This window comes from Miniopterus natalensis, chromosome 16, assembly GCF_054644295.1.
Source record: "Miniopterus natalensis isolate mMinNat1 chromosome 16, mMinNat1.hap1, whole genome shotgun sequence".
Lineage (NCBI taxonomy): Eukaryota > Metazoa > Chordata > Mammalia > Chiroptera > Miniopteridae > Miniopterus > Miniopterus natalensis.
This window is the reverse complement of record NC_142096.1, coordinates 18,587,621-18,607,116: the sequence shown is the minus strand read 5'-3', so window position 1 is coordinate 18,607,116 and position 19,496 is coordinate 18,587,621. Positions and strand designations below refer to the sequence as shown.

The 19,496-nt window shown below is 44.6% G+C and overlaps 1 protein-coding gene across 1 annotated transcript; it reads left to right on the top strand.

The window, feature by feature from the left end:
• The first annotated feature begins 5,300 nt into the window (after positions 1–5,300).
• On the top strand, positions 5,301–19,250 carry SDR16C5 (short chain dehydrogenase/reductase family 16C member 5). The gene is made up of 6 exons (XM_016207715.2): positions 5,301–5,639; positions 9,827–9,958; positions 12,284–12,383; positions 14,406–14,550; positions 15,347–15,472; positions 18,438–19,250. Exons 1-6 carry the CDS (start codon positions 5,307–5,309, stop codon positions 18,526–18,528), a joined length of 927 nt encoding a protein of 308 aa, XP_016063201.2. The 5' UTR covers positions 5,301–5,306; the 3' UTR covers positions 18,529–19,250.
• Positions 19,251–19,496: the final 246 nt, after the last annotated feature.

Sequence of the window (19,496 nt, the reverse complement as noted above, 5' to 3'; positions counted from 1 at the left end):
TCCACAGCTGGCCGCAGCTCACCACTGCCTACAGAATACAAGTAACCTCCTAAACACCCAAACGACATTCAGAGGCCCCCTGCACCTATTTTTCCAGGCTTAGACAACCTACGTGCTTCTTCTCACAGCAAAATAAAGAACAAAGTGCAGTCCTCACAGAGCCAGGCCTGGCCAACACTGCTCTCCTCTGAGCCTTCATCACTTTTCACTTTTATGCATCTTCCCTACCCCTGGGTGAGTTCCAAATGCAATCTTGTCCGGACTCCCCGTTTTTTCTTCCATACCCCATAATTTGACATTTCTGTTCGTGATGCCACTCATCAAACTCCACCCTCTATTACAAGCATTCAGTGTCTTATGAGGTATGCTTATATTAGATGATTAGCTAATGTTAAGTGGTTTTTATCTTTCTTTTCTTGGCGGATGTGGCATTGCTGCATTTTCTGGATCACTGTACACAGAGAAGATGAATAACTACTGATTGGATGGGAGTGCACTGTTGACTTTTTCTCTTCTTCTCACCTTCACCTTGTTAAAACAAGTTTTTCCCTCCCTCTCCCTCTCCCCTCCCCCTTCTCCCTCTCCCCCTCTCCCTCTCCCTTCCCCTCCCCTCCCCCCTTTCCCCTCCCCTCCTGCTAGCACCCCACGGCTGCCCGCAGCTCTCCCACGCCCACACTGCTTACCACAGCGGGACCAAGGAGGCTGTTAATCTTGACCCCAGGTGGAAGAGCCGGAAGCTGCTGGAGAGCCCCCGCACGCTGCGCAGCCAAGACCAGCCCCACCCGCGCACCGACTCCGCACCTGCCTCCTACGTGTTCTCTGACACAACCGCTCCCAGCTTCGGTGCTGCGAGTGGAAACACCTGGGGCCCTTCCCACTCAGAAATTCTGATTTAATAATCCAGGGGGCAGCCTGTATCTTTATTGATTTCAGAGAGAGGAAGGGAGAGGGGGAGAGAGAGAGAAACATCAAGGACGAGAGGGTCACTGATCGGCTGCCTCCTGACCGCACGGCCCCTGCTGGGGGTGGAGCGCGCACCCCGCGCGAGCCCCGCCGGGGGCTGGAACCGCGCCCTCCTGGCTCCCTGGCGACGCTCACGCTCCGGGCCACGCGCAGGAGGCGCCTGCCCACCGGGATTTTTAAATGCCCAGGGGTGCTTACGTTTGAACTGCTGGAGCGCGCATCTGGTCCTGGCGACCTAACTTCCAGCTTCTAAATCTGGCAGCTGGGGAAAAGGAAAGGAGCGCTGCCCACTTGGCACTGGGTCCCCAGACGGGCCCCACCCCTTGCGCGGCGCGGCGCGGCCGCCCCACCTTCCCAAGTGGCCTGGAGCAGGTGTGGGGACAAACCCTGAGCCTCGTCGGGCCGCGAAGCAGTGCCGGGGTGCCAGCGGCCAACCAGGCGGCTTCTCCGCGGGTGACGAGGGCAGCGTGTCCGGGGTGAGTGGGCGAAGTCCGGGGCCAGGGGTGGGCACGACCTCCGGGAGCGGCCGCTCGTGGAGACCCGAGCGCCAGGGGGCGTCAGCGCTGGGCGGGGGGCGCCGAGGGAGCGGGGGCGAGGCCGAGGAGCGGCGCCCCGAGAGCGCGCAGGCGGCTCGGTCCCGGAGCCCCGGCGGGCGCGGCGGCCCGAGCCCGGGGCGGGGAGCGGCTGGCCTCCCGCCCCAGCGCGGAGCAGGGGCTGATGACTCCCTGGCCTCCTCTCCGGTGCATTCTGCCCAGGTCCCCTGCTCCGGGCTGCTGAGTGCGTCTACCTCTCCCTCCCCGACGCCCCAGTCCTTCCCCCTACCCCTCACTGCCCCCTGCCAGGACCAACTTGCCCGGGCCGGGGAAGCGTACGTCACCGGTTTATATTGATTGCACCAGGTTGGTTCAGCTTTAGGACTAGGAGGCTAGGACATGGGATGGAGACGTCAAAGAAATCTTCAACCTGATTCCATTTAAATTTTCTTTTAAAATATGTTTGTATGGATTTTGAGAGAGAGAGAGAGAGAGAGAGAGAGAGAGAGGAGAGAGGAAGGGACAGGGAGAGGGAGAAACACCAATCGTCCGTTGGCCGCCTCTGGCGCGCCCCCTACCGGGGATGGAGCCTGAAAACCCACCGGGCCTGTGCCCACTGGGAATCCAACTGGGGACCTTTCAGTGCCCAGGACGACGCCCAGCCAGCTGAGCCACTCCGTCCAGGGCCAGCCTGAGTAAATTTAATATGCTGTCATTTCCTAAGTAAGGCAGAGTCTTTACACTAAAATGGAACTTTACATTTGCTTTCGTTTGTAAGTATACTTACTATAACCATCTTTAACTGGCATAGCCAGGGAGCATTAACTTATACGCCAGCAGTAACACTAGCTGATATTTATTTTGCTGTCGTATGTGCCTAGCAAGGCCTGTAACCGGGCAGCCCCTGAAATCCAGCCCAAATCCTCTTGCCCCACCCCACCCCACCCTATGCACTTGGAGATGGCTGGGGAAGTTGGGCAATGAGGATCTCTTTTTTCCCCGAAAGTTTCATATGTGGTAGCATTGACCATATAACCATATAGCACTCCTTAATATTTTACCTTCATTGACTCATTTAATTCCCACAGCTTCCCTATTTCACAAGGAATGGTACGTGCTGGTAGCATCCCCTATTTAGAGGCGGAAACTGAGGCACAGGAGGTGAAATAATTTTTGCAAAGGTTGCAGAGAAGTGATTGGCAAATCCAGAATTCCAACCCAAACTTTAATCTCTAAACTCATTACCTGTGCAGATCCCCAACAGACACCCTAAACCCCAAAGAAGTATGACACCCTCAGGATGTCATACTCTTAAGAAACTAGTAAGCCTCTGCCAGGACACGGACAAACAGTGAACCTGTTTTAGGTCTTGTACTGAAGACCTACACACACATTGAGACTGGAGTACTGGAGCCTAGAACCCCTGGCAGTAAGAACTATGATGTCACCCAAGTCAGTGGTAAGACTCCTAGCCACCTGCCTCATGAGAGAAGTAGACCTTTGTCCTTCTGGCTTGGACTTATATAGCACTGATCCTAAAGGGCGCATGGTCACCTGGTGTTGGCCTCCTCATGGAAGGAGTATTGGCAGTGCCCAGACTGCTACCTGGGGAGGGTGCCCAGAGTATCACAGTACTGTGAGAAGTCTAACCCTCATCCTTACAGGTCTGCAGGTCCGCCCCCTACTGGGGATGGAGCCTGAAAACCCACCGGGCCTGTGCCCACTGGGAATCCAACTGGGGACCTTTCAGTGCCCAGGACGACGCCCAATGCTCCACTATTTAAAGTAAGAGTCCAAATATCACTGTTCACCCTTCAGGGCACATTCTTTCCAAGTCCTGGAGGGCCTGGGATGCTCAAGCAATTATCCAAGCTACTCTGTGAAAATAAATTTGAACAAAGATGCCAGAGAGTTTAAAGGCCATTTCATCCCAAGTATGGTAAAAACCCAGTGCTCCACAGCAGAAAACACTCTTTGTTTAACCAGAATGTCCATGCCTCCTACTCCAGCGTTCTTAGTCCCTGGACAGTACTGCACACACAGGTCAAGCCTATCTTAAGGTTCTTCTGTCCCTCTACGGGGCAAGGTACTCCCAGATCTGTCTACCTCTCACCATTCATCATATTGATATCCCCTCAGATGTTGATTCCCAGCAAATCTCTCCTGTTGCTTCCGACCTTGACCATAATTTAAATTACATCTCCTTTCTATTCTCTATAGCTCCCTGCACTTTTCTTTATAATACCATGGCTTGGCATGATGTATTTATTAATTTAATACTTGTCTTTTCAACTAAATCCTTAGCTCACCAGGCCCGAGAATATGGGAGGCTGCTATCCCTTCAACCCTGGTGCCCAGCATCAATGCTCAATAAACATAATCAGGGCTCAATAAACTGGCCGTGCACTAGCTAGCACAGGGACCTTGGAGAAACCGCATACAAATTCTTTCTGATCCTCATCTGAAGAATGAGCCAAGAAACAGCAGTGTAGGTCACAACAATTTCCGAAGGATCTGACCATGCCCCAAGCCCTCCTATAGATGAATCTATCCACCCATAGTCATTAATAGTAACTGGTCTGTCCTCAACCAGACTGCAAAGTGAGGACCTGTTGTTCTTTAATGAATATCGCCAGCCCTCCTCTGTGTCTCTCAATTGGACACCCCACTCAGGGAAACCTCCCACCCTCGTTACAGTATGCCCCCTGATGAACATGTCTTCTCCTCCTGGGAGAAATAAGACCTTCCCTTTTTTCTCAGCAGGTTGTCAGTAAAGCATGTTATAAACTCATTCCACTGAAGTATGAGTAACTGATAATAGCATATAGCATGGAGCCCAGTCTGAGCTTGTCAAGAGATTTGTTAATCATTCGCCTTGTTGGTGAGCAGCACCAGGAATCAGAGAAACACAGTAACATTTGTAAAGCACTGTGAGCCAGCATGTGGTCAAGCACATCACATATATTCTTATATTCTGCAAAACCACTCTGTGTTACAGAACCAGCAAGTAGAGATGAGGAGACCTCGGTGCAGAGGGGCTGTGGAGCCTACCCCAGGTTTCACAGTCATGCAGGGGCAGGACAGGACAGGACAGGACAAGACAGGAACGCAGACCTGTCTCTCACTGATACCTGACAATCACAGGTGCCATTGGTAAGTGATATGGCACAGGGGCTCAGAGCTGGGGAAAGGGTATCCAGAGCTGACAGTGAACTCGTCAGAAATGGTTTAGAACATCTAATTACTCTTCTTAAAATACATTTTGCAAATAGGATTTTACATTTTTCTCTTGAATCTCAGATTTGAAATAGTGACAGATAATTAAACAACAGTGCAAAGAAGAAAGCACAAACCTAAAAGGAGACAGAAAGAAAACCAAAGGCATAGCCGTTGTCATGAACATTATGGTATGGTCAAGACTTTGAACATAAATCAGCCAACAGGACTCACGATTATTAGGAAGAAAGATTAACTCTGAGAAATAATGAATGCCTTCTTTGGGTTAAATTCGGGCATGGTTACAGTTCCTGGTTAATGAACATTTGTCACCTGCAAAGTTTAGCAGACACGCAGATATGTGCTGATCTTGAGCTTGGTGCTGTGCATGAAAGTTGGCCAAGATACAGTCCTGGGGGGAGGTCCCTTCTTCTCCCTAAGGTCAGAGTCTGCAACCAGGAGCGATGTTTCAATCACGTTCCTCAGTTTCTTTCACTGTCCCAGGAAGTGTGAGCTCCTTGTGGTTGGCAAACTCGGAGCAGACACCTAGGTTTTTACACGAGTCTGCCTTTTTTTATAGGTGTCAGTCAGAATATGGCCCCCAACCTGAACTCAGCGAAGAATGCATTCGTTTTCTTGGGAAAATCAGTGTTTATTCTTCTGGAGACTATGATTTTCACCTTAATCTCCAAGCCACGGAAGAGCGTTGCGGGTGAAATCGTGCTCATAACGGGCGCCGGGAGCGGGATCGGAAGGCTCTTGGCCCTGATGTTTGCCCGCCTGGGAGCCGTGCTCGTGCTCTGGGACATCAACCAGGACAGGAACGAGGAGACGTGCAGCATGGCACGCGACGCCGGGGCCACGCGGGCCTGTGCCTACACCTGTGACTGCAGCCGAAGGGAGGACGTGTATAGAGTGGCCCACCAGGTAAATACTGGGTCCTTACTCTTGGCTCTGGGGAGGAAGAACTCTGTAGTTTCTTTATCTGTTTCCCTTTCTCGGTGCCAATTTTCCTGTCTCCAACATTCCTTTAATTTAAAATTTTTAGGGGAATTGGGAGTTTTGAGTTCTCACTGTATGCAGTACACCACGCTAAGCACCCTGTACGTATTGTATCATAATCCTGTAAAGTAAGGCCTGTTAGTATCCCTATTTCACAAATGAGAAAACCAAGACTTAGGGCAGGTAAATAGCTTACCTAAGAAACAGCTAATAAGCAAAGCTACAGCTGGGTCATGAGTCTGTGGACTCCTGAGTAGGTACTCTAACCACCACTCCAAACTGACTGTGCTGGCCCCTATCATAATATAAGGTAGGTGAGAGCAGCCTTCTTTGAGGATAAAGAAACTGAGGCAGAGATATTACCTATTCAGGGTCTCAGAGCCAGTGCATGGCTAAGCCAGGATATAAGCCTAAAATCAGTCTAATTTTAAATCCAGCTATTTCCACTCCACCACAATGCCTTTCATTTGAAAGTGTATGTCTCTTAAGTTGTCATGAGAAATCAGAATATTTTGTAAAGACTGTTAACCTCAGTCATTCCTTTGGTTATGATAGAGATGCTCGTACAAAGAACGCTTTTGGGGAACCAAAGCTCCAATATGCCAATGGTAAGGGTTTTCTTATTTCGTAGAGGCACATACTTGTTTGCTGGCTGTCTCCTTTCCTTATTAAGGATTTCTCTGCCTTCATGTTGGCACAAGTATTCCATACATGACTTTCCAGGGCCACTTTTTTTGTGTGGCTCCCGGAGTTCCCCCATTTAGTGAGAAGGGAGAAACCAGACCAACTGTGACAAGCAGGCAACCACATTGGAAAGTTCTTGCACAGCTTCTCTGCTCTAACTGAAATCTCCTGCCACTTCCCACCTCACTTCCTAGTGGAAAGGTTTGCAGGTCACTGGCCAGTGAGTTTTTAACTTTTGTCTTTACATTTTACACATCTTTTCTACCATCTCCAATCAGACGCTGCCCAGAACAATCTGGAGATCCAGACTTGACAAACTAGCATGGGCTCACACTGGGACCACCTTGCAAGGTACAGTTGTGTCTTTGCCTGAGCCAACCTCACACATTCAGCTTTTTGCATTTGAAGTACCAATCACCTGGCAGGTTGACTTAGACTGACTACAAACAACTTCTCTGGCCATTCTTAAGCAATAACTGGCTCATATTCAAACACTGAACACCTTCAGATACGGAGCAAGCTAATATGAGGTGCTCCACAAATAATTAGTTCCCTCTTCATATCCATAATTTAGTTCTGCCCAAGATGCTCAGCATCAGAAATGGTCAAACATGGCACATTACTAGCCCTTTGTTCAATTTTTCTTACTTCTGGGTCTTGCAGACAATTAATTATATGCTCTTCTGAATTCAGGAGAAACAAACTACTTTCCACCCTTATAAACCAAGCATTTACTCTTCTTATTCTGGATAGAGGGATGGTACCAGAGAATTTTTAAGAAGTACGCTATGGAGGAGTAATTGAGGTGAAAATTGTTGGAGTAGTAGGCAGTGTTTTATCTCCACTGAGACCCCAATAACCTTGAAAGCTTGTGCCCCTAGCTCATAGTTAGCACTGAAAGTCCAACCTTGATACCTGCCATCCTGGATGAGAGGTCATTTTGAACAATAAACACAAGACCAAGCTGGAGCTATGTAGTCACTTATCCTTAATGTGGCATGTGGATATATATTTACCTATATATTTAATGACTGTGATCTCTTGGACAAGCCAAATCATAATCAGTTTTGCTGGGCATACCTCTAATTGACTGCACTGGTTCAACAGAAAAAAACACCACCTTATTACAGGCATACCTCTAAGATATTGAGGATACAGTTCCAGACCACCGCAATAAAGCGAGTTGGTGGAGGGTCTTGCCTTATTTGTAAAAATGAGGTAAGTTTGTATCTGTAGTGTCTATGAAAATTTTTTAAGGTTTATTACTGATTCCTGATATCCAAGATCAAACTTCAGGATTGCTTCATCTTTTAAACCACATGGCCACTGGTAGAAGTAGACTTTGACCTGTTGCCCACTATGACTCATAAATAGTGGTGGGAACAGTCAAATTGGCCACCCGGGGCAGTGTGGAGTTGACACAGCCTTCCTGTGGGTTCTTGTTGTCGCAGTGTGGATGTTCATAGGTGGGCACAGCTTATGTGCAGGTCTTCCTAGAGGTGTCACCCAGGTCTGGATAGACTGTTGTCACATTCTTACAACAAGGGGAACAATGAATGCAAATAGCAGAAAGAAAGAAAACTAGTAAAACTAGAATCTGTTGCATTTTCCCTTAGATGTTACCCCCCAAGCCCCTTATAAAACAACACAATACCAACAAACTTACTCTCATCCCAGGATGACAGTTTATTGTGTTATGATTAGTCAGCAGTATTAACTAGGTTGTTAAGTCACACACAGTTAAACCTGATCCCTTTTCTCCCTAGCATAGCAGAGGCTGAATACTTGTGATACCTTTTCATGCTTAAAGGAAAAAAAATAGACTTGGGAGCAAGATAATCTTATATATGAAATAGATAAATCAATAGGGAAGAAGATTATTCACATGAAAAATCCTGTCACAAGTGCTTAGTCTAGTACATTTCAAAGCTTGTGTCCCTAGCTTTTTTTATGAATCATAAATATACAATTTTTATATACTGCAAAGATGTGAACCATGGCTAACAAAACCCCCAGTGCCTACTTTGAAATTAAAATCTGATGTTTTTCTCATCAAGTGTTTGATAACATGCTCTATTCATCTGAGAGGTGGGGGTGGAACACACGTCCCTGTTTACTTCTCTTAGATGTAACTTCTAGCTTTGCCATTCTCACTCTGAGCTCAGACATCAGCCTCTAATGCTAGTGCTGTCTCCCAGTCCACACACCTCTCCAGCTTTTGATTCTGCCTCAGGTAGGGCTTACCTCATGGTTTCTAGCCTTGCTGTTCAGTTTGGATTTGACAACATATATCTACCCACTCTCCAAATCAGACTTTGTTAGACTGTTTCAAGTGCTTTTATCTGAAAACTCTAACATAGAATGAGATTTCCTTCATCTCTATTTCACTCTGAATTTTCCCTAGACTACAGACCTAGTTGACTAGTAAATGCCTAACACATGTCATCCTCATTGCTGGGACCCATCCTCCCCTGTACCACACTGCACTGTCCACCCAGGCAGGTGCATACACATGCACACACACATGCAGGTGTGCACATATGTACACACACAGAGCTAGAGATGTAGGTGGTACTACTGTGAGCCTCCCATGCAGCACATGGCAACTGCAACCAGTGGTTTCCTCGGATTTGGGGGACAGGCCCCTGGTGTGTGATATAAATTACAGTAATGAAATTCAAAACACAAAGAGGAGCAAAGGGACAGCACTGTCTCCTGTCATCAATCCTGGCAAATCTTGTGCTCATGTCTGACACAACAGCCAGGGCTACACACTAAAGATGTGCTCTAAGGGGAAGGCTCCAGTGTCCCACCCAGAATTTTTATTTCTTAAATAAAAGTTACTGAATATCTACAGAGTTATAGCGGCCAATAGGACCTATTCTGTTCCTCCCTTCAAAGATCTTATGCCTAAAAATTTGGGGAGGGAGAAGAAAACCAGCCAATTGATGAAAACAGGACAGACAGGTTCTGAACTATGCTGTGTGTTTAAAGCATGGATAGGAGTATCACACTTCTTCCATTTACTCCCTACGCCACCCCATCTCCATGTCTGCTAGGGCTTAATTTATATGACATGACTATAACGGCGTATGTCCTATCACATTGATTAAAATGATATGCTGCTTAGAGCATAGAACAAAGTTACTATTCACCAAGTATAAGAGTAGCTCTAAATGTAGAAGGAAAGCAGCATTGCAGTGTTGGAACTATCATAAGGAGGGGAGGAATCCGAAGAAAAACATCAGACTTGGATCGCCGATACACTGTACACTCAGCAAAGGAAATAAAACGTACTTTGTTTTCAGACTGCATAGACTCAGTCTGTGTTAACAAGGATAAGAGGTGTATAAAACTGGGGGAAAGTAAAACCTAGGTCACATAAGAAATTACTACATTGATGGTGTTGCTCTTGTTACTCAATGCAGGTTAAAAAAGAAGTTGGTGACGTTTCCATCCTAATCAACAATGCCAGCATCGTAACAGGCAAAAAGTTCCTCGACTGCCCAGATGAGCTTATGGAAAAGAGTCTCGATGTGAATTTCAAAGCGCATTTATGGGTAATTATATTTTTCTTCTCATAATAAAGATTAGCCTCTAAATAAAGCTCAGGCTTCTCAATTTTAGATTATCCTGGTCCGCCTAGTCATCTCCTAATCCAACTCAACCCACACCTCCTAGAGGTCCTGCCCAGGGATCCTACAAAGACACACTGTCCTCATGGCACTAATATGGTTTATTCATTGCCAGGCACTATCATAGGCACCTTGGGTATGAGCCTTAAAACAGCTCAGTGAGATAAGGAGTCACAGAAGTTAAAAAGTTTGCTCAAGCCTGGCCGGGCGTGGCTCAGCCGTTGAGCGCCGGCCTAGGATCCAGGCGATCGAGGTTCGATTCCTGGTTAGGGCACATGCCTGGTTGCGGGCTCGATCAATGACTCTCTCATCACTGATGTTTCTGTCTCTCTCTCTCTCCTTTCCTCTCTCTAAAATCAATAAAGATATATTTTTAAAAAAAAAAGTTTGCTCAAGGCTACACAGCAAGTGACAGCACTTAGACATGACCAGGGCGACCTTATCATTGGCCTAAGCTGGAACCCTTTGAAAGTGAAAGGGGGCATTCTTAATAAGCATTAATCAGGTCTGTTCTGGGCCAACCAAGACATTCGGTCACCTGACTCAGTACCTGGTGACTACATGCTGTGGGCATTAAGGGACACAGCCATGTGCCCACTTGCAGACATTTCGTTTTCCTGGCCGTTGCTGAGCCCGGCCATGCTGGGCCTCTCCGGGCCACGCTCCCTCGTCTGCCTCTCCCAGCCCTTGAGCTCATTTCCCTCCCACCCGCTCACAGCTCGCCCTTCCCTGGGCCAGCTGTGCTCCGGGAGTGCGATTCATGAGATCCCCTCCATTCTCCTCACACCTCTCCATGTGGACTTTCCGCCCAACTCTCCTTTCACAGTCTTCAAATGTTTTCTGGAGTCTGTAGGTTCTCTGTCCCCTCATTTCACCAAAAATGTCATGGTGTTGGCAGTACTCTTGGTGTTCTCTTTGGTCTTCAGGAAAAAGATGGAAAGATTCAGAACTAAGTGGCCACCATGCTCCTTCAAGAACTACTGCAAGTGATTTATGCTGTCTTGTTGCAAATGCCCCTCTGCTTCATTAGAATGAAGCTGGAACATACCGTCGGAATGAAGACAATCTCCTTGAAAGTCTCCACTCCCGTGGCTTTCGTGTTCTTTTCCCACCGCTCGGCCTCCCTGGTCTCTTTCATGGCCTCCTCTATCTCTTCTTTCTCTCACTCTTCTTCTAGACGTTCCTGAAATACTGATGTTTCCCTGGCCCCTGCCCTCCCCTCACATCCCCTCGCTCTGTATACTTTTTCCGGGCAAGTCCAAGTACATTCTTTGAGTACTTGCACAGAGTAGACACTTACTTGCCAGAGGGAGAGAGAGCTCATGGTGACAAGGCTCCTGAGGGGAGTGTCCCTGGGGAGAAGCCAGGGTGTTTCACTATGCTGCTTGTTTTGATTTTCTCTCTGCGTGTGTTAGGTTCCCTCTGTAACTCTTTATGATGCAGACAAAAGTTGGTTGACTTTTATAAGAGATCCCTTTTCTCATATTTATTCATATTAGGAAACAAATATGAACTATAAATGTATGAAATAATATGCAGTTATCCATATTTGGTTAATTATGTCTCTGTTGCAGAATACATCTTCTCCCAAAGCTCATTGCTCTCCTTTATCTTCTTTCTCCAAATCCCACATCAAAGGTAAAGGAGCTCTGTAGTCCTCAAACACAGCATACAACATCCCCCTCTTCCTAACAGATATTCTCTTTTATGACAGGGAATAAAATTAAGAAACCATTATTCAAAGAAGTAGAGATAAATTTAAAAACTAAGTGATATTTTTCAACTGACGCCAACAGCAGGATGTCCTGTGAACACTCTTCAGAAAAATTTGAAATTTAAATATGATCCCGGAGGGAAAGAAGGCAATGTAAATCTAAATAATCTCATTCTTGATTATAATCTAAATAATCAGATCTTTGTCTTTTTGGATTGTGGCTGCCACAACTAAGATTCTCCTGTACTGCTTCAATTATTGTCTTAATACTGTGGTTTTTTAAGTCAAATATGAGTAAAAATAAGTCTGAATAAATTATTTGTAATAATATTGGTATGCCATGAGGAAAATGTTGGTTTAATAGGTTAAACAAGTTAAGATGGTTACTTTCCAGATGTTTAAGTTTTTATATCCCAGTGCCTTCAGGTATTTTTATGAGCTTAAAAAAAATTTTTTAATCACAATGACCACATAAACATCTGAAAAAGTGTAAAATGTGGTATAAAATATTAAAAGTTTTACTTTGTTCTTCTTAGACTTATAAAGCCTTTCTACCTGCTATGATTGCTAATGCCCATGGACATTTGGTTTGCATTTCAAGTTCAGCTGGATTAATCGGAGTAAATGGGATGGCAGGTAAGAAAAGTGTGGTATTTCACATTTGCACATTTTTTCTAACTTTAACTTACATAATATCTCTGAGTAACCAGCATTGACTTGATGCACCAATAATAAAGATAATAAATTAAGAAGTCTATTCAATAAGAAAAGTGGGTGAGAACTACATATTGCATCAAAACTGCCATCAGATATACTTACCGGAAGTTGAAGTATGCCCTTGGAATCATTAGGTCTTATGCAATCCCCTGGGTTTAAGAAAAAACAGAGACCTTGTTGAATGTTTTTACACAAGTGATTAGCAAAGTCACCATCCCTCCCAAGTTCCTCTGGCACTGTCATCAGAATGGTAAAGGTGACCACTCTGCCTTCTGAAGTCTCCCCCTGCTGTCAGTTTGGAGATAATTTCTCCACCCCAAGAAACTTAAACTTCACCTCTTTGTTTTCCCACTGGTTGGAAGACTTGCAGGAAGTGGTTGTCATTTTCACCTCTCTTGCAACTGACTTCACATTAGCAGTGGGGAGGGGGCAAAGAGATACACCAGGATCCTCAGTGAAGGTGGCCCAACTCAGGAGCTGGGAGCAGCAGAAATCTCCTCCTTCCCTAGCAGGGCATCCCCTGGAGCAACATTCTGAGTACTGGTTGACACAGATCCCTGAGATTTGGGCATGAGAAACCCTAGCTAGCTGCAACTTTGCCATGCTTACCCATTGGGCACTTCCTTATGCTTCTGAGCTAAGCAGCATAGTTCAAGATTCACAATCCTAGTCTAAGCACAGTTCATCTCAGTTATGTGAATAGGTTTTTCAGAACCACAAGTCACTCAAAATATTACAGGTCTGTACATATCTCCCTGTACCTTGGACCTCCCTTCTTCTGTCATTCTCAGAAATCATCACATATTAGTATTACTTCTCTCTTATGTGTCTGATAAATGATGAAACTCTGAAATAATACAGGTATATTTACAGCTCCTATTAACCCTTTCTCTGACACTGTATATCTTCAGATGGATTCTTCCACCCCCAGCTGACCTTAGAAACAAGTGTAAGCCTTTTGTAACTCCCCTGCATCAGAACCACCAAGGGTGTTATTTATAATGCAGATTCTCTGGTCCTGGGCCATATCTGCTCATCCTAATCTCAGGGGTTGAGGGACTCAGTGAGCTGCAGTTATACCAGATGATTCAGATGATTCTAGAAGCTGGTCAGGGTTTCTCCCCCCTCCCTCCTTCTATGGGCTTAGCCGCCCTCTTGGACAGCAGTGGGCCTGACAGCACCATGCCTGACAGTTATACCCTGGTTCTTGCCAGTTGTGGTAGCTGCTTCTCAACAGGGCAAGTACATATACCTCGCTTGACTGTGTGAGGCAAAGGGAGGGAGAAGCACACCTAAATGCTTTTCTACTCCAAACTTTTCCAAATTCAGTGAACTGAAAATTCAGGTGTTTACTTGAAGTGAGAGTGATTGAAGACAGCAAGCTCAAAACTGACATAAATGCCACTTTCCACTTTCCCTGCATTTTCAAGATATTTAAGAGGTTGAATTTTAAGCTACAGAGGCCTTTGTTTTTCTTTTGGAAGTGGAAGAAAGAGTTATAGTTGGAAGAAAATTCAATCTGAGTATCATGACCCATGCCGCCCTCTCTTACCTAGCCTACATCACTTACTGTATTTCCTCTTTTGTGTGTCTTCCTGCCCTAGCTGAGTTGAAGTTCTTTGGGACAGGGACTGGAAACACACACCATGTGCCCCATATAACAGCTAGCATGTGTCTGACCATTCATTAATGTGGAAGTCAAGTCTAGCAGGGCGACTATAGGAGGCTCCCAGCAGCAGCCATTGGGTCGTTATCAACTGAACTTTATGCGACCTTGTCTCTCCCCACTCACCCCACACACCTCCCAGTGGGAATGGACCAAGATCACACAAAATAAGAACTATGACATTGTTATCCAATTCTCTGCTAGTGTTATGAGGAGACCTTAATGTAATGCCATTTTTAAAACTTCAGAATATCCATCAGCATTGTCTTTTTCAGATTATTGCACAAGTAAATTTGCAGCCTGCGGATTTGCGGAATCTATTTTTGTAGAACTATTTGCCCAGAAAATAAAGGGTATTAAAACCACCATCGTATGCCCATATTTTATAAGTACTGTAATGTTTGAAGGTTGTACTACTGGGTAAGTATGTGCTATAATTTCAAAGAAACTGCATTTTAAAAAATGATCGGCTATCTATTTGATTTTTTTTCTATCTGTTTTTTATTTTTATTTTTATTTTTTATTTTTATTTCACCTGAGGACATGCTTAAAGAGGGAACTGAGCCAGCAACCTTTCCGTGCACAGGATGACAGTCAACCAACTGAGCCTCTCTGGCTGGGTTTTTCTAACTGTGTTTTAAACTTGTTTAAAAAGATGTTTCTTTAGGATTCAGTCTGATTTATAAATGGTTTCAGAATTTCTTATTTCCTCAAATGTGTTTGTATTTCAGATGTTGAGTTTAATGTGAATGGTTTATCAAAGCTGTGTCCCACTCGTAGCCACTTTGTAGCCTGGATCTGCTCCTTTGTCTACCCAGGACTCAACATTCCCTTTCTGCCATCCAACTCCCTCCTCCCCTCATCCCTGATTCCACAGAAGAACTGGAAATCATTGCAGGGACACAAGGGCCCCATTCTGCATCTCATGGAGATGACAGGAAATTAGTTTTCAAAGACTTGCTTTATACTAGTAGACCATTTGTTTAATATGGTTTTACATGTATGCATATTGTACATCAGTGTATTAATCAGAATCATTTTCTATTTCAAATTCTAATTATTATTATGTTGATAATCAGGGAATAAATATAGAAGTAGATCAAATCTGGAAGGGAAAGAAGCAAATGAATGATAATGTCTTACAGCCTTTTTCTTAATTTGTAAGAATTGTTTTTATTAATTTGTTCATTTTTGTTTTTGTTTTTTTACCTCCTAGCTGTCCTTTTCTGTTACCAATTATAGAACCAGAATATGCAGCCAGGAAGATAGTAGATGCTATCCTGCAAGAAAAGGTGTACTTGTATATACCAAAGTTTCTGTACATTGCTATGTTTTTAAAAAGGTAACTATCAGCTTCTATGACTTCTCTAATGTACCAACCAACAACTTTTCCAAATCCTACCAGGAGAAGTGACTAAAAAAATATCTGTTAATGAATTCTGATTCCTTCCTTGTGCCCATTTGCTGACATAATCTCAAATGTGCATAGTTGCAGTGCCTCCCAGGGATCTAGAAAATGGAGCTGGATCCTGCCAGGTTAGCATTATTGTCAAAAAGAAGTGGATTCATGCATGTGGAAAGAAAAAAGGCCATGAAGCTAGAAGTCAGGAGAACTGAGACTTAGTTCTGGTTTGGCTACTAACTTCTGTTTGACCTTGAAGGAGTCATTAATGTTTTTGTTCCTCAATTTCCTCACAATATCACTGTAAGGATCAAGTAAGATATTATGGAAACTCTTTAAATATCAGCAAACCTATTTATTTGGAAGGCAATTTATTTGGGAAGGTATCACACGATTCTAACATCACAAATTCCCAACTGCAACAAAAATCAGAAAAATGTGTGTGACCTATGGTTCTTTTATGGAAACACTTTTTTAAAAATAAAAAGCCTAGGTGAGTATAAAGTTTTCATTTTAAAGGAAGGAGCTGCCATGATTTAGAGAGAGATTTCTGAGGACAAATAGAAAATCCTTTGAAGACTTGGAATTTAAATTGGCACCACTCTATTTGAATTCAAATTTCTAATGCCAGAGATTCTATGAATACCTAAGTAGCATTAGGAAAAAATGCACATCTATTGTTGCCTCTATCTTCTCATCTTTTAAAGACAAAAGTTGAAAGCTTTTTAAATCCTTTTTTTACAGGTTTCCATTTTTCTTCACTGGGGGTATGTATGTGCGGGCATCCTAAGGACACAAAATGTATATCTGAATGTGTCATCCCTGCTAACAATTAGTTTCCCAGCCCTCAGAATAAGCATCAGTCAACCTAGGTTAATGATTCTCAACCCTGGCTGCTTTATCTGGGAGACTTGTAAAACATACCTATATCTAGTCCCTTCTCCTCTAACTGAATCAGAATCTTTGTGGGTGAGGCCTGGGTTATAATTTTGTAAAAGCCATATGGCCTGACACTGGCTTCTCCAGTCTCCTCTGCTACCACCCTCCCTCAGTCCTTGGTATTGGAAACAGCCCCAGGCATTTGCACGTGCTATGCCCCCTCTTAGCTTAAGCATTCCTTCCCTGGCCTCCCAGAATATCCCAGATGGCTCCAATGCACACTCTCCTAGCACCTGACCCCGGCCTCCTTAGAACATCTCACAGCTGCATTGACCACGTATTTTTGAGATTCTTGGATGATCATCTGCCTCCCCACTGGGCTGTGGGTTCCTAAGATCAGAGGCTATTTGGTTTCTGCTCACTGTTTTGTACCTTCAGCTCCAGGGAAGGGCCTGACAAGAAAGAGATTCCTTGCCTGCATAAGCAAAAGTCTTTTCTCTTTAGCTAATTGTATCCACTTTGTACAATTAACCAAAAATCATTCTTACACCCCTTTACTTCATCAGGCTTCACCTAGCACAGGACTGGTGACTGATATGGCTGCTAAAGTCGTGTGGGACAGGGCAAAGGGTCTTTGACAAGGAGATTGAAATCTGGAGTTATAATCCTGCCATGTACTAAGCCTGTGACTCTGAACTTGACCTTTATTCTCCAGGTCCAATTTCATTTATGATGTAGAAATCCATGCTTGTAAGCTTGTGAATGAGTGAATATAATGACTCTATTGGGTAGTGTGCATGTTCACAGTGCAGTGGCTACACTTGCCTAATAGAGGTTAGAAATGCGAATTGTAAAGAACATGAGACTTCATTTTTCTAATTTTTTAAATAATTATAGAGTTGCTATTTACTTTGATAGGCCCCAGTTGAGGGTGATCTGCATAGTTCCTGAGAAGGCTTTGAAAACATTAAATTAAGTGAAGGGATCACATCACACACTCCTTCCAATACTCATCCCACAAGCATTAGAGAGTGCCTAGAGTGTGCCATGCATCCATGCTTTGCTGACCACCCTAGGATTGGGGGTGACAGCAAAGAACAAGAGAGACAAGAGTCCTTGCTCTTGTGGAAATTACCTTCCTAGGGGGTCAGGAGCAGGGAACAAACAAAACATAATAAAGTAAAAGAAAAGGTATGCTGGGTGGTCATAAGAGCTACAAAGAAATACAAAGCAGGAAAAGGAACTCCCAGAGTGGAATGAGCAAGGGTACAGGCTGAGATTTAATTTTCAGTATGGTACTCAGGGGAGATCTCTTGGAAAAGGTAACATTTACCAGAGACCTGAAGCTGGGGAGGACAGGAACCACCTGGATTTCTTGGGGTGCCCCCAGAGGAACAGCGAGCACAGGTCCTTTACTTTACGCCCCCCCCCTTACTACAAGCCTCAGGTGTACTGTGCCTGCTCTGTTTCCTGTGCCTCTCCTTGCTCTGCAGTGTGAACATCAGAATCCACGTGGTCAGAGTGCTCTGTCAGGAGGGGCACTTGGGGTGGAGATGATGAACGGTCTTAGTTGGGTCTTGCCAAAGACCTGAGAAGCTATTGCATCTAATCTTCACAGTCATCCCAGAAAGAAAGACCATGACCTCATTTTACATGGGAAGAAACTGAGGCTCACATGCTAACTAACTTGCCTGAGATGACATTGTAAATGACAACTAGGTTTCAAGCCAGGTCATCAGACTCCACAAGACATCACTGCTTCCTGCCAATCATTACATAGTGTAGGGAAGCTTTGGAAATGGACATGAGAAGTGAGTTGAATCATGTAAATAAAACAAGGAGAGATATAGAGACCCTGGGCTGGTGTCCTCCCACATGGTAGACTAGCCCAGGGTGACTCTGAGGCATGCACATCAATTGTGCATGTGCGAATTCATCTGCAACAGGTTGGTGGCGCTGCTTTTCAGCTGCACGGGTAAAGATGCTCTTATGAATGATAACTGAGAACATTTACTCTTCTCTTTAGTATCCTTCCCGTTAAGTTGACAATGCTCATAAATGAATATCTGGGCTCCCTCGATATAATGGATAACTTCATTGAAAAAAAGAAGAGCTAAAGACCAACTCTATGGCTGATGTCATCTGATACTTAACACTACATATTGCTTATTTCAGGGAAGACGGGGATTTTTGTCTGATGGAATATATCTGGAGACTATAAGTACCATTCTTGTTCTTCTATCTGGATTAGTATTTTCAACCAATACTTTTGAAATAATGTTGCTATCTGCTTTTTTGTTGATTTTTTTTTAATTAATAAAAAGAGCTCATTTTTGTCATCCTTGCTGGCCATAAAAGGAAGGAAGAGAGAGAGAACCACCCACATGATGAGTGTTTAACTGGAGTGTCCTCTTTCCAGAGGACACAGAGCTCTGGATTTCCTGTCACCTTGCTCTCAGCCTTAGCCTTTTTGAACCTCTGTGTGCCCCCTGCTGTAGAAAAAGCCAGCCTCCTGTGTCCATCTATCCAAAGAAGCCACACAAATGCTTACTTGTACATGGCCTGGATGCTCACAGAGTAAGTGCCAATCCTACTGAAGGCACATCAGGTGCCACTGTGAGGGAGCCTTACTGTCCATTCCCTGAAATCGCTAGTAGACTGTGACCCTACATCCAACTCTGAATGGGATCACATTTTTTTCCTAAAAAGAAATCAAAGAAAATGACATTCTACTGAATTAGATGAACTGCTACATATTAATCCAGAAAACACACTCATGTAGTTAATTTCAGGTGTTTAGTATTTCACGTTGAGAGTCATGTTGAGTTGTTTATCCCCACAATGGACAGTTTTATGCATTGGTAGTGATCAGTGCTGCCTCCATTTCAGATCAATTGTATTCTTACAGTTTAATCAACTAGCCAACTGCTCTCAAGCCTTGGAGATTCACCATAAAAGGAAGATTAAGAAAAATGTGTTAGCCCAGCTGGGTGTGGCTCAGCGGCTGAGCATTGACCAAGGATCCAGGAGATCGGGGTTCGATTCCCGGTCAGGGCACATGCCCGGGTTGCGGGCTAGGCAGCCG